The sequence below is a fragment of the Daphnia magna genome, linkage group LG8 (assembly GCF_020631705.1).
Source record: "Daphnia magna isolate NIES linkage group LG8, ASM2063170v1.1, whole genome shotgun sequence".
Lineage (NCBI taxonomy): Eukaryota > Metazoa > Arthropoda > Branchiopoda > Diplostraca > Daphniidae > Daphnia > Daphnia magna.
The window spans coordinates 581316-607740 of NC_059189.1; the positions used below are offsets into that span (position 1 = coordinate 581316).

The 26425-nt window shown below is 41.4% G+C and overlaps 5 protein-coding genes across 7 annotated transcripts; 3 read left to right on the forward strand and 2 right to left on the reverse strand.

The window, feature by feature from the left end:
• Positions 1-127: 127 nt before the first annotated feature.
• On the forward strand, positions 128-3854 carry LOC116929822 (WD repeat-containing protein 3). Its single transcript, XM_045178273.1, is given in 5 exon segments — positions 128-425; positions 498-1865; positions 1867-2183; positions 2246-2564; positions 2932-3854. Coding segments are annotated over 5 exon segments (2868 nt in total). The 5' UTR covers positions 128-254; the 3' UTR covers positions 3625-3854.
• Positions 3855-4976: 1122 nt separating this feature from the next.
• Positions 4977-17147, forward strand: LOC116929825 (serine proteinase stubble). 3 transcript variants are annotated; one of them, XM_045178275.1, is made up of 9 exons: positions 4977-5716; positions 12923-13065; positions 13208-13468; positions 14103-14270; positions 14668-15133; positions 15608-15754; positions 15936-16078; positions 16378-16532; positions 16771-17147. In XM_045178275.1, exons 2-9 carry the CDS (start codon positions 12981-12983, stop codon positions 16927-16929), a joined length of 1584 nt encoding a protein of 527 aa, XP_045034210.1. In that variant the 5' UTR covers positions 4977-5716; positions 12923-12980; the 3' UTR covers positions 16930-17147. The 3 variants fall into 3 exon arrangements, with proteins under 3 accessions (XP_045034210.1, XP_045034211.1, XP_045034212.1); XM_045178276.1 differs by having other exon boundaries at positions 12927-13065; XM_045178277.1 differs by lacking the exon at positions 14103-14270 and having other exon boundaries at positions 4987-5716.
• Positions 17135-18624, reverse strand: LOC116929830 (survival of motor neuron-related-splicing factor 30). Its single transcript, XM_032937194.2, has 3 exons — positions 17629-18624; positions 17428-17554; positions 17135-17356 (listed from the first exon to the last, which is right to left on the reverse strand). Exons 1-3 carry the CDS (start codon positions 18063-18065, stop codon positions 17207-17209), a joined length of 714 nt encoding a protein of 237 aa, XP_032793085.1. The 5' UTR covers positions 18066-18624; the 3' UTR covers positions 17135-17206.
• Positions 18625-19055: 431 nt separating this feature from the next.
• Positions 19056-20418, forward strand: LOC116929831 (GTP-binding protein Rheb). Its single transcript, XM_032937195.2, has 6 exons — positions 19056-19213; positions 19362-19462; positions 19536-19607; positions 19689-19896; positions 19957-20086; positions 20157-20418. The coding sequence occupies exons 2-6, from the start codon at positions 19408-19410 to the stop codon at positions 20247-20249; spliced, it is 558 nt and encodes a 185-aa protein (XP_032793086.1). The 5' UTR covers positions 19056-19213; positions 19362-19407; the 3' UTR covers positions 20250-20418.
• Positions 20419-20469: 51 nt separating this feature from the next.
• LOC116929819 (cullin-associated NEDD8-dissociated protein 1) lies at positions 20470-25951 on the reverse strand. Its single transcript, XM_032937167.2, has 20 exons — positions 25786-25951; positions 25502-25671; positions 25270-25438; positions 24838-25175; positions 24553-24769; positions 24386-24484; positions 24210-24318; positions 23973-24151; positions 23784-23905; positions 23542-23725; positions 23304-23481; positions 23020-23248; positions 22679-22944; positions 22312-22616; positions 21801-22250; positions 21604-21732; positions 21372-21537; positions 21134-21309; positions 20947-21054; positions 20470-20874 (listed from the first exon to the last, which is right to left on the reverse strand). The coding sequence occupies exons 1-20, from the start codon at positions 25825-25827 to the stop codon at positions 20785-20787; spliced, it is 3726 nt and encodes a 1241-aa protein (XP_032793058.2). The 5' UTR covers positions 25828-25951; the 3' UTR covers positions 20470-20784.
• Between the last annotated feature and the right edge of the window lie 474 nt (positions 25952-26425).

The window sequence follows — 26425 nt, forward strand, 5'->3', positions numbered from 1 at the left end:
ATTTCACCCAGAGTCATAGAACCTAAAATATAAAAATATTGATTCGCTAGTTTTCAATATGCAAATTTGCAATTTTTCCGATTTTTATAAAATGTCTGGTAACGTCTAATCAGGCAACACTGCAGACTTCCAGCAGCCGACATTCTAAAGCAGGTGCGACGGTCAGACACGTGCGCGCGCCAATGAAAGTCAAATAAATTTTGCGGTTTGGAGGTTTATTTCTCTCCTAATTTGCAAGACACTTGTGTTTCAAAATGGGATTGACCAAACAATACCTTCGTTATGTTCCTGGTCCAATATTTAACGTGATTGCAAGCCTGAAGTCGAATGCCGTGTTTGTCGAACTGAGAGCACAAGTTGGTCGGTACGTTGCTGCAGGAGCTTGCGAAAATGTCATCATCTGGGACTCGAAAACTGGAGAAAAAGTAATAGAATAAGCTAAATTTTTAATAATCATCAATCAATCTTACAATTTTTCCATTTTCCTGTTACTGCAGATTAATACTTTGTTGGGCGAAAAGCATTGTGTTACGGTACTGAAAACGAGTCCTAATAACAGACAGATTGCTGTTGGTTACGAAGATGGTGTTGTTAGGCTCTTTGATCTCCATAGTGGAGAATGCTTGGTTACATTCAGTGGACACAAAAGTGCTGTCACATGCCTATCATTTGACACTGATGGCATGAGGCTGGTCTCTGGAGCAAAGGACACAAACATTATTGTCTGGGATACCGTTTCTGAAGCTGGTCTTTTTCGGCTCAGCGGACACAAGGGTCCCATCACAAAATGCTGCTTTCTTGAAAGCCAAAATATTTTGGTAAGCAGTTCCATTGATACGTTGGTCAAATTCTGGGACCTCGACACCCACCACTGTTTCAAAACCCTTGTGGGTCATAGATCTGAGGTTTGGGATATGGTCGTCATGAAAGACGATCGTTACTTGGTCACCGGGTGCAGCGATAGCGAACTTCGGGTATGGAAGATTCGCTTTCCGAACGCTGAAGAAGAAGATGAAAAACAGAAAGCCACCCCCAAAAAGGCACGTAATGATTCTGACGAAGAGGAAAAAGAAGACGAGGACGACGAGAAAGACGACGAGGACGAGGACAACAGCATTCTTCAGTGCACTAAAATTGGAACGATATTGAGACAGGGTCGCGACCGTGTCCTCAGCATGACGACAGATGCAAGTCGCAGTATTTTAGCATGCCATGGTATGGATTCCATCGTGGAACTCTTTCGTTTCCACAGCGAAGAAGAAATTCAAAAAATATTCAGCAAACGGCAACGAAAGTTCAAAAAACAAAATCCTGACTCGAAGGAAGAATTTACAGTTGCCTTGCAAGACGAGGTGCTGCGAATCAAATCCATCCAGGCTTCAGCCAAAGTCAAAGCCATCGACATCTACGTCTCGAGCAAAGAAGAGCTCAAACTTTTGGTGCTGCTTCGTGGCAACTCGTTTGAGATTCATGTGGCCGACACTAAAATCTCCAACAAGAACGAAATGACAAAAGTTGGGGCGCTCTCCATTCCCGGTCATCGCACAGATGTGCGTGCCCTGTCTTTCAGCTCGGACAAGATTGCATTGGCATCCGCCAGTGGAGAATCCTTGAAGATCTGGAATCGAGGGTCACAAAACTGCATCCGAACCATGGCGTGTGATTACGCCCTATCAATCCTCTTTGCAACTGGCGATCGCAACGTAATAGTTGCCACAAAGACGGGCAAACTGCAAATCTTTGACATCGCAGCTGGCCGTTTGTTGGAAGAGATCCCTGCTCACGAAAAAGAGGCCTGGTCTGTCGCCATGAGTCCAGATCTTCGTGGAATAGCAAGTGGCGGTGCCGATAAGAGGGTCAAATTCTTGGCAGTTTGAATTAGTGCCCGACCTGGCAGGGGAGCAGATGGAAGAAGACGGACGAGGACACGGTAAAAGACTGAGCCTGGCTCATACGAGAACATTACAGTTGGAAGAAGATGTACTTTGCGTTAAGTTTAGCCCCGATCATCGTCTCATTGCGGTTTCGCTTCTGGATTCGACCGTGAAAATTTTCTTTGTCGACACGCTCAAATTCTTTTTGTCACTCTACGGTCACAAATTCCCCGTTCTCTGCATGGATATCTCTTACGATTCCTCGACCATCATCACAGGCGGTGCTGACCGCAACATAAAAATTTGGGGGTAACTTAAAACAACATTTGTGTTATGCTATTTGGGCCCTCATTTCTTGTTATTATTTTTAGCTTGGACTTTGGCGACTGTCATCGATCCATTTTCGCGCACGAAGACAGTATCCTGGGGCTTCAGTTTGTCTCCAAGACTCACCTCTTTTTCTCTTGCGGCAAGGACGGCAAGTTGAAACAGTGGGACGCTGATAATTTTGAGAATATTACTACGCTGTCAGGTCATCACGGCCAAGTGTGGACATTGGCCGTTAGCGAGGATGGCAAGTACGTGGGTACTGCTGGACACGATCGTTCTATCCGTTTATGGGAACGCACTCAAGAGCCACTGGTGCTCGAGGATGAACGCGAAACTCAGCGGGAAGCTGAAGCCGATCAGGTTTGTTGGCTATTCTTTTTCGTTCTGCCGTTGGAACAAAACAACAAAAAAAAAACGTGTTCCCATTTCACTTGAATAATGCCAATTGTCGTTTTGGGGCCAAACCTCATTGTACAAATCTGTTAATAATATTTTCGCAGCATTCCTTGTTGCCTGAAGCCTACTGGATGGTACAAACTGTAGACAAATCTAATAACCCCTTCTTTGAAGAAAAGGGGGAAATTTTAATAATAGAGCCCGGGTATTTCTATTGCCAACGGGGATTGGCTGGGCCATTGCTCTGCCCCCAAAAAATATCATTATCATTATTTTTTTTGTTGTTTTTTCTATTATTGATAATTCTTATTTGTTTTGTTTACTTTGTCAGGCGTTGGCTTTGGGTGAAGATCGAGTGATACCCGGCATCAAAGCCGGTGAGGAAGCGTCTTTACCTGGCCGAAAGACGGTCGAAACGGAACGGGCAGCAGAACGAATTATGGAAGCTGTCGAGGTCCACAAGGAAGTCTCTCAACAGTTGGCCGAGTACCGTGACAAACTCGATCAGCATAAACAATCCGGCAAGGATGTTTCTCAGACTCCAGTCGCTCCGCAAACTCATCCGCTCATGGTGGCCTATGACACAACGGATCCCGACAGGTATTTGCTGAAGGTATTGCGCCAAGTGAAATCCAGCGAAGTCGAAGAGGCTCTACTCGTCCTGCCCTTCCATTACGTGTGCAGCCTGTTGACATTGTTGGATCAATTGTTACAAAAAGGCTGGGAAACGGAATTGGTCATGAGAATTCTTCTGTTCATTGTCCGCGTTCATCACGGCCCACTGTCCAACACGCCCAGCCTTTTGTCGATCTTGAATCGTCTCCAAAGTGTGGCACGCAAGCGCGTCGATGAAGTCCGCGATCGCATCGGTTTCAACTTGGCTGGACTTCAATATTTGCAACGAGAACTGGAAGAACGGGAGGCCGTACAGTTATTCGCCGACGCCTCTGATCGAGTCAAGCAGAAACGCAAGCAGCGCCGTAACAAAGACAAAGCCAAACAAAGGGCTATTCTGACATTGTAAAATTATGGATGAAAAAAGAAACACACGAAAGAAAAAAAAAGAGAAATTCCAATAAAAAAATAATAATGAAATGAGAAAAGAAAAATAATTTTGCTGAGAAAAAAAGGACAACGGTCGACGAAAACAAACGGAACGATAGGGAAACATTTGTCATTTTGGGTCGGTTGAAAAGAGAAAGAAAATTCCCTCTTGAAACGAATAAATAAAACGAAAGAAATGTCAGAGAAAAATGTGTCAGCGACTAAAGAAAAAAAAACAATTTAATAATGTAGGGAAACGACCTGGTTGCTGTTGCCTCTGAAGTATATCAACGAAAAAAAAATGTTGAACGTCTAATTGAGTATTTCGCCTCACGACTCTGTTAATGTTTGACTCGTTCGCATTATTATATTCCTTTCATTATCAATTTGCTGGCTGAACCGTAGGATATTTTCGAGAGTTGGACGCACTGTGTACAGACACAGAAGGCAGAATGTGGGTCTCATGATGTTTGAGTTGTTTGCAGGTACTAACTAAAGAGAAAACCTCCCAACGAGAGATGGGAGAAAATGAGGCGGCCGTCGACTGACCTGTTGACCTACTGAGACTTGAAATATCAAAAAGCTTCAAGAGAAGTGGACAGACTGGTCCAGCCCGGATGTCTACGTACTAGCCCTTTAACTATTATTAATTTTTTTTTTTTTTACCCTCTATTTATGTATGTTTCATCTATTCTTCGATACCACCTGTAGTACTGGTAAAGCTGCCATAAGCTTGTTCTTATCTTTCTTTTCAAGTCTTTCTTGGTCGTGTCTTCTTTTCTCTTTCCTTCCTTTCTCCGCCCCTCTTTTTTTCTTCTTAATTTGATTTCTTGTGTGTGTTTTATTTCCCTCTCCTTTGAGACTCGTTTCGTTGAAGGTAAAGGTGATTTGGGGTGGTGCACGACATTCCCGGAAATGAGCACACGCCGCTTCTCGGTTATCAAATGTCGAAGAAAGAACCCGGGTCGATAGGTACTTGAAAAATGTTCAACTCGTAATGTGTTGTATTTATTTAGAAAGATTCTAAATTGTCGAATCATCTTGACAGGGTGTCCGTGTGTGTGAAAAACAAATAGCGTTGGACCCCCGAACGGCGAGTCAACGCAGGTTTCGTGCACGGTGTTTCCAACATGTTGAGGACGCGTCCGGCAGACGAGAACGGGGAACCTGTCGATTATGATGGAAAATTCGGACAGTCCTATACGGACAAAGGCAAGGTTACTATTATGCAAGCATTTCGATCGCGTATGCAGCGTAGTCTATATTTTATTAACATGCCTCGTTTTTGTTCGTTTGAGTTACAGTGTCTGACCACACGTACCACCTGTGTTTCTGGCTCTTCTTCTTTTTTCTGCGCCCGTGTTCCCCTTTTTTCCCCATCTTTCTCTTCTCTTTTCATTCCTTTTCTCTCTTTTGATTTCCCTCCTTCCCGCAGTTGGCTGGTGGTAAAGGCCCCTTTTTTTCTTTTTTGGGTATTTTCGCCCATTCGGAGTCCTGTTGGCGTACGCTCGCCCCTTTAACTATCTCGTCGACGAGTACCGCTCCACCGACACTCAGTCCACGTTGAGCCGTGGGGCACTTCACAACTCCCCACCAACTGCTCCCTTTTTTTTTCTGATTTTGCTCGTTCCTCATCAACAACAACAACATTCGCTTTGATTTAAACGGGGATTTGTCGTCGAGTTGTCGTCATTTTGGGATCAAAAAAGAGACAATCAAAAGGCAACACATCCCATATTTTGTTAGAAAATCTTTTTCGTGTACATATTTCGTCCGACAGCCGATTGTTCGTGCGTTCAATTCTTCGTCTAACCGACAAATTGAGCGACACGGCTTCAAAGTGCATTGGAAATGTCAACGAGAGATTGAACGGCACCGAAACTACGTCAAGTGCTCAGACATGCTGCCGTCCGTTTCACACTAAATCGCTTCCACCGAAAACGAGTTCAGCGCCCAGTCGTGTTCCATACGAAATTGTTAACGCCGGAGCCCGAAGGACAAACTTTTGAGCCCATTGCCTCGTTTCGCCAAGTCGTCGACATCCAAGACGGATTCAATCACCTTAGAATCAGGTAAGACGGATGATGATTCTCTTTCGTTGGCATACGTTAGTTGTAAACAACGTAGTATATGGAAATTGTCTTGTAACGCGTAGGAGAAATGGCACTGAGTCACCCAAACTCTCTCGCAGGCACGTTCCGAATTGTTTGTTGTTTTTTTTTTTCACTCGCTGATTGTAAGTGTGTTGGCCAATTTGGCAAAGAAGGAGAGAAAGAGGGAAAAACTTGGCAGAAGAAGAAACAGGGACGCACCTTTCACGGCATAAAGCGGGCAGATTTAAACATTTGTGTTTGGTTTCAAAGAAGCAGCGATTTTCGAGTAACCTCAATTTCTTTTATTCCTATTCCACGAATAACTTTTTTTTTAAAGTCGTACTTGCGCCAATACGCTGGACGACTTTTTTTTTTTCTAGTTTGTCGTTACGATCGAAAAAATCTGTTTCGTCGTGGGTTCTGTTATTATCTCGTTTTTCCTCATGTCGGTCAATTTTTATTTTCGAAATGGTGTGACGAAAAAAACTCGTCATCATCGACTTTCACCGATTGTGTTCCGCTTTCAAGTGCGTGTGGGTCGCGTTCGCAGCAATTCATAAAACACGCAAGTCGTAGAGTTATTGCCCAATTATCTTGCGCTACCCCCTTTTTTTTTTTTTCAATTTTCAAGTCACCAAATTATTCATCAAATTTACGCTGACTGGCGATGATCTCGTTTCTCTTTTTGACCGCAATTTCATTGCAGCAACTAATCATGACGAATTATCGTTCGTAACAACTGCGGGAGAAACTCCCTTTGTTTTGTTCGGTGACCAGCATCGCGCGCGCTTTTCTCTGTCGCAATTTTGAAATCTTTTCCCTCGGACAAACATTTTCAGAAACTTTCCACGCATTTCTTTGTGTTCATACGTGGGATCTCTTCTCTTTTTTATTGATTATTTGAGCAAGTCTGATAACGGCAGTTTGTATTGTTGTGTCTGTTTTTCACGATTATTTTTTGTTTGTTAATCCTGGACGGACCATACGGAACACGATCTTGTTGTATGGTCCTGAAAAGAAGCAGCACGTGCCGATTCCTTCATCCTCAATCAACAAATGTGGGTGTGTTTTTTTTTTTTCAGGATAGACTTGTTCACGTAATCCTCTTGAAAGCCGTTAGGTGCGTGGATCTTTTCTCTTATTTTGTGAGAGCACAGCTGATTGCACTTCTGTGAACTAGTACTCACGAATTTTAGATGGAACCAACTTTTTTTTGGTTTTCTCCGCGAGGCCATCAGATTCTTAACAATTTGACGACGACGACCTAAAATGTCTCTTTTTTTTTCAAACCATCTTTGAAATTCTTTTATCACCGGATAGAATTTTTTTTGTGTTTTTTTTATTTAATTTCCGTGGCCGATTGAAATGAGGACGTTGCCTATTCTTTTTTTCGAACCCGTAAAAAACTCGGACAAAAAGTGACGAATGGGATGCCTACGCACACCTGGTGGACGGGATCCAGAAATAAAAATGGACCGTAGAACCTAATCAAAAGCTCTTCTTTTGTGCCGACGACTTGTTTTCTTTTGTTTTAAATAGCCAGGATAACGCAGCGCCTTCTTTCTATCGAATGAGAAGAAATCTGTCAGTGTCGTCAACTGATGAATAAGACATTTTCTTTAAAAAAACAAAAAACATCACGGTGGAATGATGGATTTTGATTTGCTTTCGAATAATGCCTACCGACAAATCACCATTTTTACCATTGCCTTCACCACTATTTGTTTTCAACGATGGATCATGTTAGCTGTTTGGCGCGAATATCTCGGTTACCATTGCGAATTGGTTTTGCTTTGAATCAATTTCCCGATGCAGTTGGTCGACCGAATTTTGCTTCTTGATTTAACGCTCGACTAGTTCGACATTGAAAACGGGAGCTATTTCATCTTATTCTCAGCTGTTAATGGGGTCGGCCGGTGAAACACATTTTCTCCCCGTTCAATCGTCGTCGTTTTTTTTTTTTTACCCACTAAACTGCATTTTGAAGCCTTTTGAATTTTCGTGAGTGCTCCAAATGCCGCGAGATCTGCTTCTGGCTGCGCGCGCACACACACCAACGTCTAACCTCAATATTTTCATTTTGTCCCGATCGTATTATAGTCATTTGGTTTCGCTTCGTTTGAGGCTTGCCGCTGCAGCATTCATCCAAAACCACGAACGTTTTAAAAAATTTGAAAGAAAAGATCCATTGAGTCGCAGCTTGACGTTGAAAATTAGGAGACGAAAAGATAAAGGATGTTCAGTGTAACTTTGCTGCGTGCAGTGGCGCTTATAGACGCCGACCGGAACTTTCTTTTTAAGAAGATGAAATGATCCTTTTCCCCCCATCATTCAGGCCGTTTTCAAGTCACGGAGGAATGAACCCAGGTGCCAATGAGGCCACACGTCGCAGCAAATAAACGATAGAAGAGAACATGGGCGATATCAAGTAACCTAGAAATAATGATTGAGCTCGTCAGCATGCGTTTCATCAACTGCTCATCATTTTGATTTCTCCTCTACCCTATATTTCTTTTATGGCGAAAAAGAACCAAAAAAAAATGGAGATGGTCTTAACGGAAATTTAGATGGCATACGCTCGTTTCCCACAGGAATGTTAAAACAATAAAATCTCTCCATTCTTGAACGGTGAAAGCGGGCAGTGCTTCGTGTGTTAGGTAGGGCCTAGTCTAATGCATGAAAAGTAGGTTCTCGTATCATCGCAAAGAGATGGTGATGTCCTCTATAAATAATGTTGTTGATTTCAGTTGTGTTTTGAGTTGTATTTCCCCTTTGTTTAGTCACGCAACAGTCGGCAGGTCACTAACCCCCCCGTCTCCCTTGCCTACCGAAACGGACAATCAAATGAGGCGGAGCTAGCGGTCGAAACGCACACCGGAAGGTCTCGTTCGTTTTCTATTTAGATAAACAGGAATTCTGCGGGTCATTGAAAGTGATGATCATTCGCATTTTCAGAATAAAAAAGGTTCGCCGTCATTATCGTTTGACACGCATAGTGGTGGACACTATTTCCTTCTTTCTCTGCTGGCCTTCTTTCTGCTTCTTTCTCAAAGGAGAAATTGAAGAGAAACTCGAAACGTGACAAACGGCATTTTAACAAAATAACCAACGCGCACAATTTAAAGGGAACATACATTGGAGGAAAGAAACGGCTCTTTTTCTTTCTTCTTGGCTGCTGGGATCGTCTCTCATTTTCGAATAGCACCTGTCACAAGAAGATAATTCAAAGACAAAACTGCCAAGTCCAGTTATAGCCATGTTTTTATCAACACAAACTGGCCGTACGGTTATTTGCTATCGTAAAAAGCAAGAACGAAAGCCAATCTTCGTACATAAAAGCTATTCTTTGCTTGTGTCGCTCTGCTTTATTTTTTTCTGGCCGCCTTTGCTCTTACCCTCTTGAGTTGCGATTAAAATCATTCGACCATTAGATAAAGCAATTTTTTTGCGCACGATCGAGATCTACATTTTAGGCTGCCATCATCTTGTTGTGTTTCTACCGGATTCGTCAGACTGCATTTAAAGAGTCGCCCCACATCAGAAAGAGAAATTAAGGCACGTCTGCGTGAAGAACACGCGTTCTCAATACTTTCCAGATCTGTTTATTTTTTATTTTTTCTTCCTTATTCGTACTGCGAATCAAGCGCGTGTATAGCAAAAGAAAATAATCCAGATCAAACTGATGAATGGCATGCTCGATGTAGGTGGAAAGAAGATTGCATAATAATTCTTGTATTATTACCTGCGGTGGCATAGTTTGATGGTTTTCCTGTTTCTTTGGGGTGGGCATGGTAGAATTTGGGTTCAGCAAAAAATAAGAATGCAAGTTGCCGAGATGCGTAAATTACCATTGTTGTCGAGTTCCAACATATTGTTGGGCTACTAGAATCGCTTTTGGTTTTGTGTGTGTCTGTTGGGAGGAAGAATTAAAAATAAGAAGAAGACCAGAGGCTCGGTCGTCACACTGGTTACTCCGTTAGATCACGCAGCCAAAGGGGCTAGAAACGAAACAAGAGTTACGAACGTAAGAGATAGACTATAGGCAAAACCGGTTTTTTTTTTCTTTCTTTCTTTTACGTCTCTCCATTTTCTCTTTTGCTTCTAGTTTTCTTCGTTTTCCTTCCCACTATTCCATAGCAACGTGCGCCCGTTGCGTCTCTTGGCTAATCGTCATCGCCGCGCCAAATCTACCGCCACCACCTTTGAATACGAAATGATTGCCATACAAAATAGAGAAACAGACTTTCCGTTTGTGTTCTTTTCTTCCTTCGGGGGGGAGTGTTTTCTTCCTCTTTCCTGTTGTCATTAGAAGAAAGGTGACGAATCGAGGCTATTCGTCGAATTAACTTTGTGCTTATTCGTGTTTGGATCATTGTGGGGCAATCAAATATTCATAAGCGGAAATAGGTCTCCATTGAATTGCCTTTGCCTTGTTTAAACGTGCCGAGTCGAATGTTTACCGCACGACACGCTGTTAAAAATCGGCGCGTGAGCCGTTTTTTTTTTCGTGTTTTCGTCATTTGAAATTCTATTAAAGGTCGTCGGATTATTAAATCGAGAACAAGTTAACAAACTGGTTTCAAAAAAGAATTTTTCTTCTTCTTCGAATGTTAATTTGTCTAGAGTTTGCAGGCAAATTTCTTCGGGCAGGCTGCTCGCATACAGCCATAAGCGGCCAGAGACGCTCCCTGTTTTAATAGGTCAACCCGACTGATCTCGCATCTCTTCTTTGTTTTTGTTCGTAATCGTTCACAACAGCAAACAAACAAACAAAATCCAACTTTTGCAGTTTCATTGTCAACAACGAAACAAAGAAACGAACAAGGTAACATGCACTTGTCGCTGACCACTTTTAGCTATTCAGGAAAAATTCGCGGAGAGCAGACAAATAATAAGGAAAAACTTGGAAAAAGAATGGCGAGAACGACGTCATCTTTCACGGGCAGGCTGAATGTGGGTCGACTTCTTTTTTGTTTTGTTTCTTCCCCTACTTTTAAGCGTTTTTGGCATTCGACTTTTGAGTTGATGTACACAAACCCAACAACAACCGCACGAAGCAAAAGTAAGCCAACGAACTGAAAAGAAAGAAGAAAATAAAAGAACGAATTATTACCTATAGGCATATTATAAGGTAGATGTCGATGTCATCCATCACACACCTGTGCGTATGCCATCGTTTCCTATTACATTCGTATGCGCTTTACTTAATGCTGTTTGATGGCGAGCGCCTGGGCGGAGCGACCATGCAGGTTTTTCTTTTATTTATTTAAATATGTATTTTCTTTTTTGATTTTTTTTTTTTTTTGCTTTTATCTCTCAATCTCATTGGGCGCTTGTAACCGAGACAAAAGAGATGGATGAACATGAAGAGTGTGTAACCAGAAGTACGACGTTCTGGATTTTTAGATTAAACTCAGTGGGACACTAGCCAACACAACAACAACAAAAAACTAGACTTGCACATCATTCAAGGACTTGTTTTTTTTTTTTTTAAGAAGAAGAAGAGAAAACAAAAACCGTTCGTTTCTTTTTTGGAATTGTTTTGCGGGAAAAAGGACAACAAAAAATAAACAACCGTTGGTCTATGACACCGTCAAGTAGGAAAGAAGAAGAAAAAAAGACGTACGCGTCTATTAAAATAGAACTTTTGCTTATAGCGAACAACCACCCCCCGTTGTGCGTCTTGTGTGTACTAATAAAAGGACGACGATGATGAACGCGCAACCGACTTTCTCATCGGAAAAGAAGAGATGCTGTTTGCGTGCGCAAGTGAATGATTGGGTGTTGTACTACACGCAATTATGTTTTCACCGTAACGAATACCGGTAAGGGTAATGTGTAACCCCAGAAAAAGACCTTTGACTTTATTTTTTAAACCCCACATCGGCTGGGCGGGGGACCTTGAAATCTGAAAATGAAAAAAAAAGGTGTTCACACGGTCTCTCGTTTACCTTTCACCGAAGCGGAACCGCAACGACGGAAGGGTTTCAGGCGACAAGTACCGTTTGCTTTTTGTTTTTTTGTTTTTTTCATTTAGAAAAATTAGGAACAACTCGTCGTTTCTTGTCGCTTGTTTTGGGAAAACGAAAATTCAATTGGAAAGTCCAACAAATGCGAAATGTTTGGAATGAATGGAACAGCGCGGAACGTATAGTAATAGCAGCAAATTGGAGTCCAGTGCCAACGCCCGGCATCAGCTAGTCACGCCGACCGTTTTTGTTTTTTCACGAAACAAAAATGATGAATAACTCTTACAGGTTTTGCCGACGTATTGCATAAGAATTTGTCAAGTTGTTGCAATATGGCGGCCGCCTAAAGAAACACGTGAACAGTAGCGCAAATGGGGTAATGTCTCATAATGCTGCCCTGATATTCTAGGAAGTCACGATCACGATAGTCTTTTATTCGATCGTTCACTGTCGCTTCCCGGAATTTAATCTTTTTTTCTTTTTTCAACGACCGATAGAAATCATTTTATCTAGGTCTACCTGTCGTCTCTCAATTGTCATCCGATGATGAAACGGATCATTATAATTTTTTCTTTATTGCCTTTTCTTTTATTTTTCTTTAACCACTTTTTACGTCCGTCGACTTTATTAGCGTTTCTTTCGGGGGTTTTTGGATCATTGAGTCACGCCCCAGCCTTTAGTTATAGGTGCGCTACCCGGAACACTATTATAACGGTGTTCGCCCGGCGGACTCACGGCGACACATAAAAATAACCTTTTGCGGCAGCTGCAAGTGGCGCTGTCTTTTCTGCCGCGTGACAAACTAACCAAGTGACCGACATTTATGTCTCTCCTCATTTTTTTTTTTTTTTTTATGGGGGGGATTATTATGGCCACCATAGGAGAGCAGTTTGGCTGCAACTTCGACAGATTGTACCTGCTGGCCATTTTTAACAAATAAAGCGACACACGCTATTACACCGCCCACGTGACGAGATAATTTAAGACTCCCCGCTTTGAACGCGATTTTCGGCTAGTGTTATTTCGCTGTTTTTATTACAATTTCCAGCCAATGAGATACTCAAACTAATTTTTCTAAACTCTCGAATAAAAAAAAAATAATCCCGCGGTACTTTTAAGTAATGCAGATTTTAATGTATAGTCACGTCTTTGTTTCATGTTTTTATTTTTTCTTTCCAAATTTATTTTATTTATGGATTGATTGAATTTCGGTCAGGAAGTTCACATCACGTCGACGTCGTCGTCGTGTAGCCACAGGCTGCTCCGGGACGTCCATGATGATGACCCGGCTACTGGCCTCCACCAATGGGTTGCATTTTCTCATCACTTTAATCCTCTTCACGACAATCAAGAGCGCAGGTAAAGTGACCTGTCACACACACAAGTGGACAACATTTTCTCCCGTTTCTTTTGTTGACTAGTTTTCAACGGAATTATTTTGTTTTTTATTAATTTATTATTTTGTTTTCAATTGCGCTTGTCGAATGTGCGTGACATAAAGATGGACAGTGCGACAGTTGCACGTTGACGGTCATGTGTTGGATGAACGGTGGAATCAGAGAAGGAGGCTGTCCAGGCCCTTCATGGCTAATGACGTGTTGCGTCCCACAAGTGACGCGGAACAGCGAAGATGACATGGCCATCCAGTCAGACAACCGTTCACCACTCACCGCCGGACTGCGATCCGCTCCCGGAGGCGCCCCATTCATCCTGGCCAATACGCTAGGAGAGTCCATCGCCAATCTCCAAGGACGTGACGATTGTAAGTCAATTTGATTCTGCCATTTTCCTGTCGAAGAAAAAAAAAATAGAAACTCTATTTTTTTTTTGTGTGGTGGAAGTGCTTAGCGCGTACCTCGAAATTTTGCTTGTAGTAACTTTCCCATCGACAGAGAAGCTTATCGTAGCGTCGGTTTTCGGGCAAGGGGGGTGGGCGTGAGTGCAAGGCAGGATCTAGGGACATTTCCCATGAACCCGTTTTTACTTTGTGAAAGGTCATGTACTCGGCCAGCTTTTTTTTTTTGGAAGGAAAAGAATACGGAAAAACTAACGGAGTTCTAACCGATTAACACGTTCAGTTGCCCCTTTTGTTTTTATTCATTTTTTCCTTCGCTTGTCGTCCCCTAGATCTTATCTCGCTGCTCGATATTCGTTTGTGTCGTTTCATCACCGTCAGCTGGGGAAATATCGCTCATAAATCTAGAATTCAGACAAGTAATCCGATTTGCATAGCCAATTGTGTCGTGTGTCCCCCAAATGCAGGGAAACTGCTTCTTACGCTTCTTGCCCGTGGCCATTAATTCAATCTTTCCATTTTCTTCAAACGAACAACGAAATTAACCAAATCCTGTTGGTGTGTGTGTTTCCCTATTAAAACAAAACAAAAACAAAACAAGTTCGCGGAGGTGTAGGATCATCCGGCCAACCCTACATTTCGCATGCTCGGTTCTATATGCCGCCTAACCACCCGAGTCTGTTCCTTCGCTTTGAACCTCGCTTGAGAGAACCTCCTGTCCTGCCTCCTGTGCTGCCAACGTTCGACAATGTCATCACTACTACCCCAGGTAAAACTTAAAACTAACACACACACACAAACAAACAAATAAAATCTCGACGAAAAGAAGTGTGTGAGTCACCCAAAACTGATCGGCTGTGTCTAGTGGTATGGGAACAGAAACACATATCTTCTCCCTAAGAGAACCGGATGTTTCGATTACATCACGTTATGCTAGAAGAAGAAAAAAAAAAAAACTCCAAATTATTTTACAAGGAGAAAAAACAAAGGAGGAACAACGAAAACGGTACAAGTACTAAAACCGGAATCTCCATGGTGTTGGTTTTATTTTTGTTTAATTATTGCATTGTGCGTGACATTCAATCGTTAAAATGTTTAAAATAATAATTTAAGCAAAAAAAAAAAAATGCCTTGTCTTTTTCATTTGGAAAAATCGAAATCAAAAGGGATGTCAACGTCACCTTCGCAACAGCTCCATTATTTCGTCAAGAACAACAACAACAAGGCTCCGGGAAGTCCATTCTCATCATCAGCCGTGCCATACAATCAGCTGCAGCCGCCGCTACCGCCTCCGCTGCCACCGTCTCCGCCGCAACAACAACCACAGCATCATGTGATGACGCAGCAGCAACTCTATCAGCACAAGAATTTCCAGATGCAGCAGCAGATGTTCCCGCAACAGCCGCACGGATTCATCGGCCTAAATAGTCTCAACAGTCTGTCGGGACCGCGGCCTGTCTGTGGCGTCCAGCCGCTCAAATCCAGCAAACTACAGAAACGGATCATCGGTGGCGATCAGGCCTCCTTCGGAGAATTCCCTTGGCAGGCCCATATCCGCATCGCTGGCTTTCAATGTGGCGGAGTGTTATTGAATCATCAGTACATTGCCACAGCTGCCCACTGCGTTCACAGGTGACTTTTCTTTCTCTTTTCTTAAATAAAGAGCGGCTTGCGCTTACCGTTTAGCTTCGGCTTCTTGTTCCCCCCCCAGTCAACTGCACAATTGACCGCTATTAAACGCTCAGTGACCACAGGTAAACTGGACCGTCCAGTACCACGGCCGACGACGGTCCGCTTCTTGGTCCCAGTGAAACATTTTCGTTTTTCTTCTTCTTCTTCTTTTTTTTTTTGAAACCGCATTCGGTTTTATGCCACTTGTTTTCTTTTGTGACCCGCAACCGCATCCGTTATTAAGTTATGGCGGCCCGCTTATTTTGTTAAATTCGAATAGCTCAAGTTCTCTTTGTGCCTCGATTGGTATTCTCGTGACGATGAGGCCGCATACTTTTCTGTTGTTGCAATTTTGTCGTCGTGTCACTGACATATGAGACGACACAAATCGTAAATGATGCTAATCGGCAAAACATTCTTGTTCCGTTTCAATAGAGCGAAATTGTCGCAGATCATCATTTACCTGGGCGAGTACGATACAAAAGATCTGGACAAGACCGAAATCCTACCCAAAGAGACGTTGGGTGTCATCGAAAGAAAAATTCATCCTCAATTTAAATATATGCTCACCCAGCCAGACCGGTAATTACCTCTATTCTTACTGTTATTCAAAAGATTGTCTCTACTTTATTATAACCATTATTCGTTTTTTTTTTTTTTCTTCTCCCCCTCGTCGAATTCACTTGATTTATGTGTGAATTTCGGATGGTTCCGGTTCGTTGTTCTTCGGTTATTACCTACGTTGCCATAAAATGGTCGACAGCTACGACGTGGCCGTTCTCAAGTTGAGCCGCTCGGTGGGCTTTCGTGACAACATCTTACCCATCTGCCTGCCACCGCAGGGCAAAGATTACGAAGGTGCCCTGGGCGTCGTGGCTGGATGGGGAAAAACGGATACCTCGTTCGGTAGGAGCCATACCGCTCTAATGCGACCTTTATCTCTTTTTTTTATGAAAATGCACCGTACAACTATACTGTATATCCCACTTCTTCCTCCTTAACGTACCCAACCAATATTCTAAACCAATAAAAGTCCCGGCCGTACTTGGATACCCAACAGGCACACGTTGGCCTACTCCTCGTGTTCCATTTAATTTCTCCCACACTTACCTGGCTTATAGACCCCCATTGACTTGTTTTCATGTGATGATACGTTAACGAATATTTCTAGCTGCTTTAATGTGTTCCGTTGGGTTCGACTACAGGAAAAACTGGGACAAACTTGCTTCAGAAAGTCTACGTTCCAATCATCAATAACCGAGTCTGCTATGCTTGGCACGAGCTCAAAGACATCATTCTAGAACTGCACGACGAAATGTTTTGCGCCGGACACGAGCAGGGAAAAATGGATGCATGTCTGGTGAGTAAAAATTGTCTATGACATATTGGGTCTTTTATGACCAGGAACGCCATCTTTTTACGCGATTCTGGAGCATTATCTGACCTGAATTATTATGTAAACATTGGACGGAAAACTGTTTTGGAACTACAGTGTGTATGACGGAACTCAATACTGTGAATTAGTCAAAACTCTTGTTTAAGCAAAACATATTTTATCCTGTTTAAATTTTGCTCTGTTTGTTTTTCCTCCTGTGTAGGGCGATTCTGGTGGACCACTGGTAGTGAATGACGGAGGTAGATGGACTTTGGTCGGAATCACATCGGCTGGGTTCGGTTGCGCGGTAGACCATCAGCCGGGCATTTATCACAAAGTCAGCAAGACGGTACCTTGGATCTTGGCGAATATCAACGATTAATTTAAATTGACGAAAGTAAAACGCGACGATTAATGACACTACTTAATAATTACAAATGAAGCGCATTCATCGGTCTTGTGATCCTATTTCCAACACACGCCTTTTCTTATCTTTCGTATGTCTCTAAATGTGTTATGATATTTTAATTTTCAAAGTATCGGGACAGAAAAAATAAACGACAAAAAAAATGATGCCATCTGGCAAATTACAAAACGAAAGTCTGGTTTATTTTTTTCATTCAATTTCCTATTTATCGCGTTTATGAATTTGTAGGTATTTACTTTTTCTTGCGTTTTTCTGCTTGCATATACTCGGTCATAGGCCGGCCGGATATTCCACAAGTTCCTACACCAACTTTACCACCAGGGCCATCGGGGGTTGCAAAGATAGACTTCTTTACTATTCCACCTTTCTTCGTTTTCAAAGCCTTCAATACAAAAATAAGATACAGTAACTGAAATATAAATATATGAACAAATGTCAAAAAGTGTTTAATACTTTGGCATTGAAACTTTGCCATTTGCTTTTTTCTTCCTCTCTGGCTTCTTCCAGCTCCTTCATCTTTACCAGCTTCTTTTGTTTCTTCTGCTTCAGGTATTCTCGTTGTTTCTGCAGCTGTTCCTTCCTGGATAAACCAAAATACAGCAATGACATGGAAGGTTTGTATGATTATATTAACAAATGAGACGGCAAGTATACTTAGTCTTCAATTTCTCTGCTAAGCTTTTGTCTGACATTCCTCCTTCAAGCCCCCGCGGCCTCTCCTTTAGCTTGTCTGTAGTTGTCACGTCTGAATTCCCGTATGCATCAAAACGAATTGAAACTTCACCGTCCTCTGATAGAGCTTCAATTGTACAATCATAATATTGCTTATTGTTGCTCCACGGAGCCATGCATTTGTCCCCTACAGACCACTGGATAACTTTTTTGTGGGAACTTCTCTCACTACTTTTGTTTTTCGAATCATCTTCGGCCTCGCGTTGAGCATTAATAAGTTCGTTAGTAAGGGCAATCACTTCGACAAGGTCTTGTTTTAATTTCAACAACTCTTCACTCGTTGCATCTGCGGTTAATGCAGCTTCAACTTGCTGTAGTTGGAGTTTGTATGTGTCTAAACTAAGTCTAAGTTCTTCCATCGTAAATAAAATGTATTTGATCAAATCAGAAGATTACTTGTCAAAATAATACAGAAGACGAAATTCAGAGATGCAGAACGGTTTAGAAGAAAACCGAAGCTCGAAAGTGATACTAAACAGCGGTACGTGAGCTGCGGACATTGGTGCCATTTTTTTGTTTTTTCGTGCGTTTACGATTTTACATTTTGAAATTTTAAGTTTTTTTTAACAGGTTCGGAGTTTGGAGCTTCGGAAATTTACTCCCTAAGTCCCTAGAGTCGTAGCTCAAAAACTGCAATCGCCTTTTATTGATTTAACAACATGGAATTTTAGCATATGCCGTTTTTTCGTGACAATGTGGGAAACAAAACAATTCAGCTACGCATACAGCAAAAACAGCATACAGAATTACAGATCCAGGCATACAGTAGAAGGACGAGAGAACAAGTCGTAGACAACGTTTTCTACCTACAGTAAATGATTTTTTGGCAAGTCAAAACAGGAAATCCGTGAAACGACAGTTTTGAACACTTTCCAATATTTTTTATTGCAAATAGAAGTGGGTCAGTCGAACATCCACTTACAGAAAAGATATGATTCGTTGTGATTGGGAGTATCAAGTTTGTTGCAAATCTCTTCGGCATATCAGCTTGGAATCGTGCGATAACAGACAGAACTTCAATATGCGCAATAAAAATCTGTAACCATGAAAGTTAGATAGCTTAATTTCATGACACGATACGAGACAGACTGCACGCGAAGCATTCGTGTGCGTCTCAAAAGCACAAATTTTGCCGAAAAAAAGTTTCAATTATAAACGTTTAACGGTATTCCAAATTCAATAAAATTTTTTAGAATTGATTATCAACTTTGCCGCTTGCCTAATATATCCATATTTATACGCTAAAGAAAAAGTGGTCCGTTTCCGTCAATTTGTCACACCATGGTCAGTAATCACTAGTCAGTTGAAAAATTTATCCCATCCTCCTGCATTGCGCATAGATCAGATATGTTTGGTTTGCAACGTTGTATGTTGTAAACAGCTGTAAGTTGCTAGTAGCTGTCTAAACATAAAGAACACGTTTTTATTTTCTATAGTTTAATCGAATCTTATCTTGCAATAGCTTATTTATAGAGGAAATTTTTAGCAACAACACCGAGGAAATAAGGTATGCATTTTGATGATGGATTGCCAATGCAAAATATTCGGTGTAACCTTAGTTATAGTAGTTTGTTTATTTTATGTCCAACCCTTAGGGAATTTCCACGAAATTACGTAAATCAAGTTATTCTAAAACCTTTCTTTTCATTATTTAGTGTATCGCGTAAAAGACTCTATATAAGTAAACACATCTCGTCAAGCATGCCACCTCAAAGGAAACAGAGGAAAATAGCTATAATGGGCTATCGTTCTGTCGGTAAATTCACTCAGTTGGCAGAAAAGAAATTTTTTTGTAATTTTCTGATTTGAACTTATTCTGTTATTGGTAGGTAAATCATCATTGACAATTCAGTTTGTCGAGAATCAATTTGTTGACTCTTATGACCCTACAATTGAGAACAGTAGGTTGCCCATTTTAATGCACCAATAATTGTTGCACCAAACCTTGTTTCTATTTATTTTCTAATTTACCAAACATCTAGCATTTACTAAACCATGGAAAGTTCGTGGGCAAGATTTTGAGCTTAAACTGGTTGATACAGCTGGGCAAGATGAATATGCAATTTTCCCAGCTCAGCATTCAATGGACATGCATGGTTATGTTCTTGTCTACTCCATAACTTCTGTTCAAAGCTTTGAACTTCTCCAAGTTTTGCTAGAAAAAATCATGGACATGACTGGCAAAATCACGTAAGTATCAGCCATTATTATTTGCATAAGATTTATTTTTATGCAAATTTTTGGCTCTAGAATACCTCTTGTTATTGTTGGTAATAAAACGGATCTTCACCGCGAAAGAGTTGTCAGCACAGAAGAAGGTAAAAGACTAGCCGATACTTGGAAAGCATCGTTTTATGAAGTTTCTGCTAGATCGCACGAGGTATGGGTCTTCATTTTCTTCTGAAATGTATTTTCGGTAATATTTGCTAATCTTCGAACTTCCATCGTAGTCTGTCTGCGAAATTTTTAACAGGCTGATTACAGAGATGGAAAAAGCAGACAGCAGTAATGGGAACGAGAAAAGTAGTTGCGTTATCTCCTGAGCGGGTACAAAAGGTAGATGAGTCTACTAGGGCTTATTCTTTTTTTTTTTTCTTCTAATAATATTATGCAGTGTTTTCGTAACGACCGTTTTCTGGTTTTCTTGGATTTGTGTCAAACAACAAGTTAAAGACATTCATGGTGAGCGAAATACATTTATCATTTGTACTATGTAAGTGGTTTTATCTTAGACATGAGTATAATGTTAAACTTTAAAAATGATTGACATTTTGCAAGGAATTTTGTATTTCTGATTTGAATATCTAAAATGACATGAGAAAGTTGAACTTACGTGATAGATCTGAATGTTTTTTCCAGAAAAGACTCGCATCGTTCTACGCAGTGGATAGTAATGAAATTGAATAAAAAAACTTCGTAAGACATATTTTTGCCAACGAAAATGGTACTAAACATCCCTTATCATCAACCAACATTTCGAGGGAACGACCAAACCGGATCCATCAACGGTGACAACTTTCCAGATCAAGAATCAGTATTTTTTTTTCCACCATAGTACATACATTATTTTACACCGCTTTAACTTAAATCCATGTTCGAATCGCTCGATGTGCCTGCCATATTTCCGTGGTGCCCGGAGCCATCTTTCTGTATAGAGTCGAAAAGAGCCTAAACAAACGAGATACTGTCAGACGACGAAGCGCAGAAATAATTTCGAAGTTACGAAGGAAATTCACTCGCCTGAAGATCGGGTGATGAACGTATGTGCAGGACGAATTCGTTAAGTTGTGGATTCTTATCTGAGTCCGGAATCATCAGCAGCGCAGACACAGCACGCATAGCAGAACGCTAATCATAATATTGTTAGAAGAATGTTTAAGGTTTAAGAAAATGTGATTTTATATGGTTTCTCTTAAATCCCGCCTACCTTGAGCTCATTCTGCATTTCGTACTCTTGTTTAACAGCATTCGCTTTAACTCTAGCAGTGCAAGTGGTACGTAGGGGTTCGACCAGCCGATCGAGACGCTGAAGAACAGCAGTTGGACAAAGCGTGGCCAAACGGGCAACCATCAAGTATGTTAGCATTTTTATGTCGTTGTGATCTGCGAACAGTTAAATTTGATAAAAAAACAGCCAGCTATGTTGCAAAATTTAATAAACAAACCTTTTAAGCCCAGTTCGACGTGATTCAAAAATTCAAAAACGTCTAAACGATCAAGACATGAATCCAGCAGTGTGTACATGCATTCGAAGGCAGCCTTTCGAAGATCAAGACCATCGTCAACAGTGTGTTTGAACGGACCCATTTCCACTTCACGGACCAGTTCTTTCTGCAAACGCAGCAGGTCAATTAGAAAATTTCCATTACAATGTAATGTTACAATAACACTACTTACTCTAACTTTAGTCTCGTTATATAGCTGAGGCAAAACTGAATCGAGCAAGTCTCGGATAAGTGATGGCTTGTTGTGAGCTGCTGAGTTGAAAGCAATTAAGGCTACTCTTCGCACGTTTAGATCATCATCCTATTTTAAGAATAAGGTGAATGGTCACCCCCAATTTCTCGTGCCAGACATGACGAAATCTATCGTACCTGTAGAGTTTGAAGGAAATCGCCCATGCATTGCTTTAGCAAAGGATCAATGGACTGAACTTGATCAGAAATTGTGAACTTGGCTGCTGTGACGATAGTAGTCCTCATTAGGGCGGAAGGACTGTTAAGAGCTGCACGCAGTCGGGGCAACAATCCCTCGGGATCCGTTAGCGTAAGCTTGCCCAAGCACTCGGCTACGACATTACGTGTTCCTTCTTCGTTGCACTCACAGTGACGGAACAGAAGATCCCAAATTTGGGGTACAAAGGGACGCAGTTGTGCGATGGCCTCCGTTCCAAGTGATAATGAAGTAATCACTTCCTTTAACGAGTGCAGTAACAAATATTGGCGTCGTGATTGAGTTTCAATCTGTGTTAAAATGAAGGGCAAAAATGCTGGAAGATTCCCGACTGCTACTGAACCGAGGGCGTGCGAAGCTGCAGATTTCACCTATACAGAAAAACGAAGAACGTGAACACATTGCAATTCTGAATGACAAGAATTCTTTTACCTCTTCATTCGGTGGGCCGAATGAATCGATAATGGCCTGTCCCAATCCAGGAACCTGATGGAGGTCCATTCTTTTGCCAATCTCTCCCATGCAGAGCAGCGCAAAGATATGCTGCCAATCAGAACGCGGTCTCTGAGCCTCCTGGAGGAAATTCTGCACCAATGTAAACGCTTCAGTTATAGGTTGAGTAACAACCAGTGAGGCAACAGCTTGGGCGACTGAATGATGGGCAGTTTTATGAAGCCCTGGTTTCGACGCCAAATTCATCAACGACAACAACAGATCACGATAACCCAATCCAGATCCTAAAAAGAGGTATGCGTTACCATGTATACTTTTCCAATGACTATTGCGAGTCTTTACTTACCCGGCGCATTAAACTCGACCAAAGCTTGTAGAAACTCTAGAAGAGAACCTAGAGCTACTCCTTGTAGTAAAGGTGAGCGCAAGAGGTCGAAGACTTTGGGCAAAATGCCTGCATTTACTCCACCAGCTTGGAAGGCCGATTTCTGATTGCGTGCAACTGATGTCAGCAAATGAAGTGTCAGCTGCGCGATATGCAAATCTGACTCGGACAATAGCGGCGGTATTTCGGCCAAAACTGTATGCAGCAATTCCGGAGTCAAAGCAGCGCTAGAAAAACATCACAGTGCGTAACCGAAGGAATTCGTCAATAAACAAATAGAAGTAAGTATACAATCATGTTACCTGTAGTTGTTTACGATACGATCGAGCAGTGCAACTGTCGTAAGCTTAAGAGCTCGTTGGTTCTTACGGAGGAATCCTGCTAGAATTGGAAGTGCTTCGGGCAACAATGGGCGGATATCAATGTGCAATGGCGAAGAAGCGATTTTTGTCAAAGCTTTGACTGTCGTTAGCCTAGTAATCTCATTTCGAAGGCGATCAAGAAAAATTGGCAGGCACACCATCAATTGATCTGCAAGAACCAGGAACGTCATTGTGAGATACTTCATGTCAGGCAAAATTATTACCAGCAAGGTGATCTCCCAAATGAGAAACAATGAAGCCCATGCACGAGATGGCACGTTCTTTGACTTCCTGGTCTAAATCAGCAGCTTTGAGTCGGACTAGCACACTATCATAAATGGAGACCGTGTATGGAGTAAAGTCAAAGGTGGTAGCTGAATCCAGAGGACGCATCACTCGCACCTTAAAAAAAAAAAAAAGAATTGGTTGGCTGCGTAATTTATTTCGCAAAAAAGGACATACCAATTGCTGGAGAACCAAAAGAGCTTCTGATGTGATCTTATAAAACGGGTCGGACACAGCGGTTAACAAGGAAGGCAATAAGGCTGCAATGTGTTCGTGAGCCACTTCGGGTGGATGATGAACTAGTACCGTATGCACGAACTGTAAAGTGTCTATTTTCATCGGAGAACTCGCGTTTCTTTCGCTGCGAAGAAACAAAAATTAATACATGAAATAACCAACAGTTATAAAATGAAAACTACTTAAGACAGAAGAGAATTCCTGGAACCAGTTGACTAAAATGAGGACTCAAGCATCCGGGAATAACCAAGACCAATTCAGTCAAAAGAGCGAGCACACCTTGTCGCGTTTTCAAGCTTTTGTCCTGGGCAGCAACAACAACAAACCCAACGTGTTACATTTTGAGCTTGCTTGACTTTATAATCTATTACCTTCATCTGTTTACTGGTAGCTTTAATAATTAGAGGGACTTGTTGCATCAACATGGTATAGATCTCCTGGTTAGCGCCAAAGCCTGACCCATCATCACGAACAGATCCAGATGGTTTCGTTTGCTTCAGAAGAGCAATGAATGCATGGAAGATATCAGCTTTGACGTTTTCCTCTCGTTCTAATGATACAAAATTATCAAGTGAAATGTTTCAAAAGAAAGTGGGAGCCTTGTGAACCTTTGAAGCGTCCAATTAAGACGGGAGAAACTGTACGATAGAAATCAAACAGCAAGTCTGGTCGAGTGCTTATGATAGCCTCCAAGCATTTAGCAGCACATCTACGTACCTGCGTGGAAAGGAAAATAATAAAAATTTTCCATTTATTTAGAGATGAGGAAAAACAAATTTACTACCTTCCAAGACATATCATCATCATCGGAATATTCTTCTTCATTTTCTTCATCTTCCTCTTCTGTTTCCATATCACCTTCGTCGTCGTCGCCATTCTCTTCCTATTTCAGTAAAAGTGAAACACGGGTTATTTTAGTGTCTTAAAGCAATACTTGTTAGCTATTTTTACCTCGTAATTGTAATTCGGATCATAGGCAAGTAGTTCCAGACAAATACCAGTAAGAGTACCAATGTGGGGTGTCATTTCTTTGGAACATTTGTGAACGAGTGCCTCAAAAGCCTGAAGGCAGAACTCTCGAAGTTCGTCATCATCCACGTTAATGAACTGGATTAGCGACGGCACTACCCTCTCAACGTTCTCACCAAAACGATGTCCAGCTTGTCGACTGTAATTTTAATTCAAAGTTATTTAATAGTTTCAAACACTATAGCGTGCAAATTAAATTTCCGGTACCATATAGCACCAACGGCTTGAATGAAGGTTCTCGTAGTAGAAGTAGTAGAATTTTTAGCGAGACCATCAAGAAGGTGCTCCATGATCTTCACATATAATGTATGATGGCACGACATCACCAAATGTCCCAGAGCCTGAATTGTACGTTTGCGTACGGCAAGACGTGGGGAAGCTAGCTGGGGCAGTAACGCTTCACGGATTGCTTCGTGAAACGAAACAAGAAGCGTACCAAATCTGGTTAGCAAATCTGCCAAGATATCTAGGGCCTCAAGTTGGACTGAAACATCTTCCTGCTTAGCGATTGCTGTATTCAAACGTCCTGTTATTCTTTTGCAAACCTAGAATATTTGCAGGTTGCATGATGGTTGTATGATGAACAAATGCAAATATTAGTTAAAGAAGGGGATATTGTTGAAACCAATTCCAACTTACAGATGCTGCCATTCCAGATGCAGTCAAAGGTAGTTCGCTTATAACAGTTTTCAAGCCAATTGAAGATATATCTCTTAATTGTTCCTTGTCTGAAGACATGTTTGTGCAGAGATGTTCAACAATTGTCTCTACTTGAACATCTTTCACTTTGGTAACAAGTGGCCCCAGACTGTAAAGTTAAAATAAACTTACATAATGTTAATACTACCATAAATTGTTTTCTTGAATATACCATCTCACAGCTAGGTTTTGAACTTCACCATTTTTATCTTCCAAAAGCCGAAGAAGCATCTTAACAACCTTGCGTTCAGAATCATCATCCAACTTTATAGAGTCTTTTTGCAACTCGCCCATCAAGTCATTTGTCGCCATAAAGCGAAAATCTTTATCGCTGGAAGCCATCTGTTAAACAAAAATTCTATCTTAGATTGACTGTTTAAATGTGTGAACCAATATGCAAGCATTCATGACAACATTCATTTGTATTATTTACAAACGATGACAATATGTAAAAACCTTTTCTAGAAGATTGGCGATATGGTACGAAACGTTAGACATTCTTTAGCTTGGATACAAGTTTGTTAGCAAAAAAACTATGACGTCTTTTTTCCCTTTTTTTTTTTCCTTTTTCGTCAATTTGTGTATCTGTTGTGTGGCCCGGCGGTTTAACTAACAATAAAAAACGACGGTTAACCGTTAACGGCTACTTATTTAATGGAAATAGGATAGAAGCCTCTTCTTTTCAATGAACAAAATCCAGTGAGTTTCATGTCATGATTTGTGAAAAAAAACGATTAAAGCCTTTCACTATCGATTAAGGATCATCTTCGTTCCACCAGTAGATTACCAGCATTAGTAAATCATGCTTGTGTCATTCTGAATAGTGTAGCAATTTGTTCTAGTGTACTGTGCTGCTAGTCATGTAATTATGTGGTCAATTTTATTTCCCTCGTGTTTGCCCTCGAAAATGCATCTTGGTGTCCAATCCCGAGGTGATCCTGGAAAATAAAATTCTCCATTTCTAACGTTAAACCTGCTTTGTCAGTCAGCATTTGCTGATTTCGTTGGTATTTCGTGGAATGCTGTTCAAGCACTTACAGAGAGTGCAATTCCTTAAAGGTAAAAACATGCAATAATGAATTGAAATTGCTTTCAA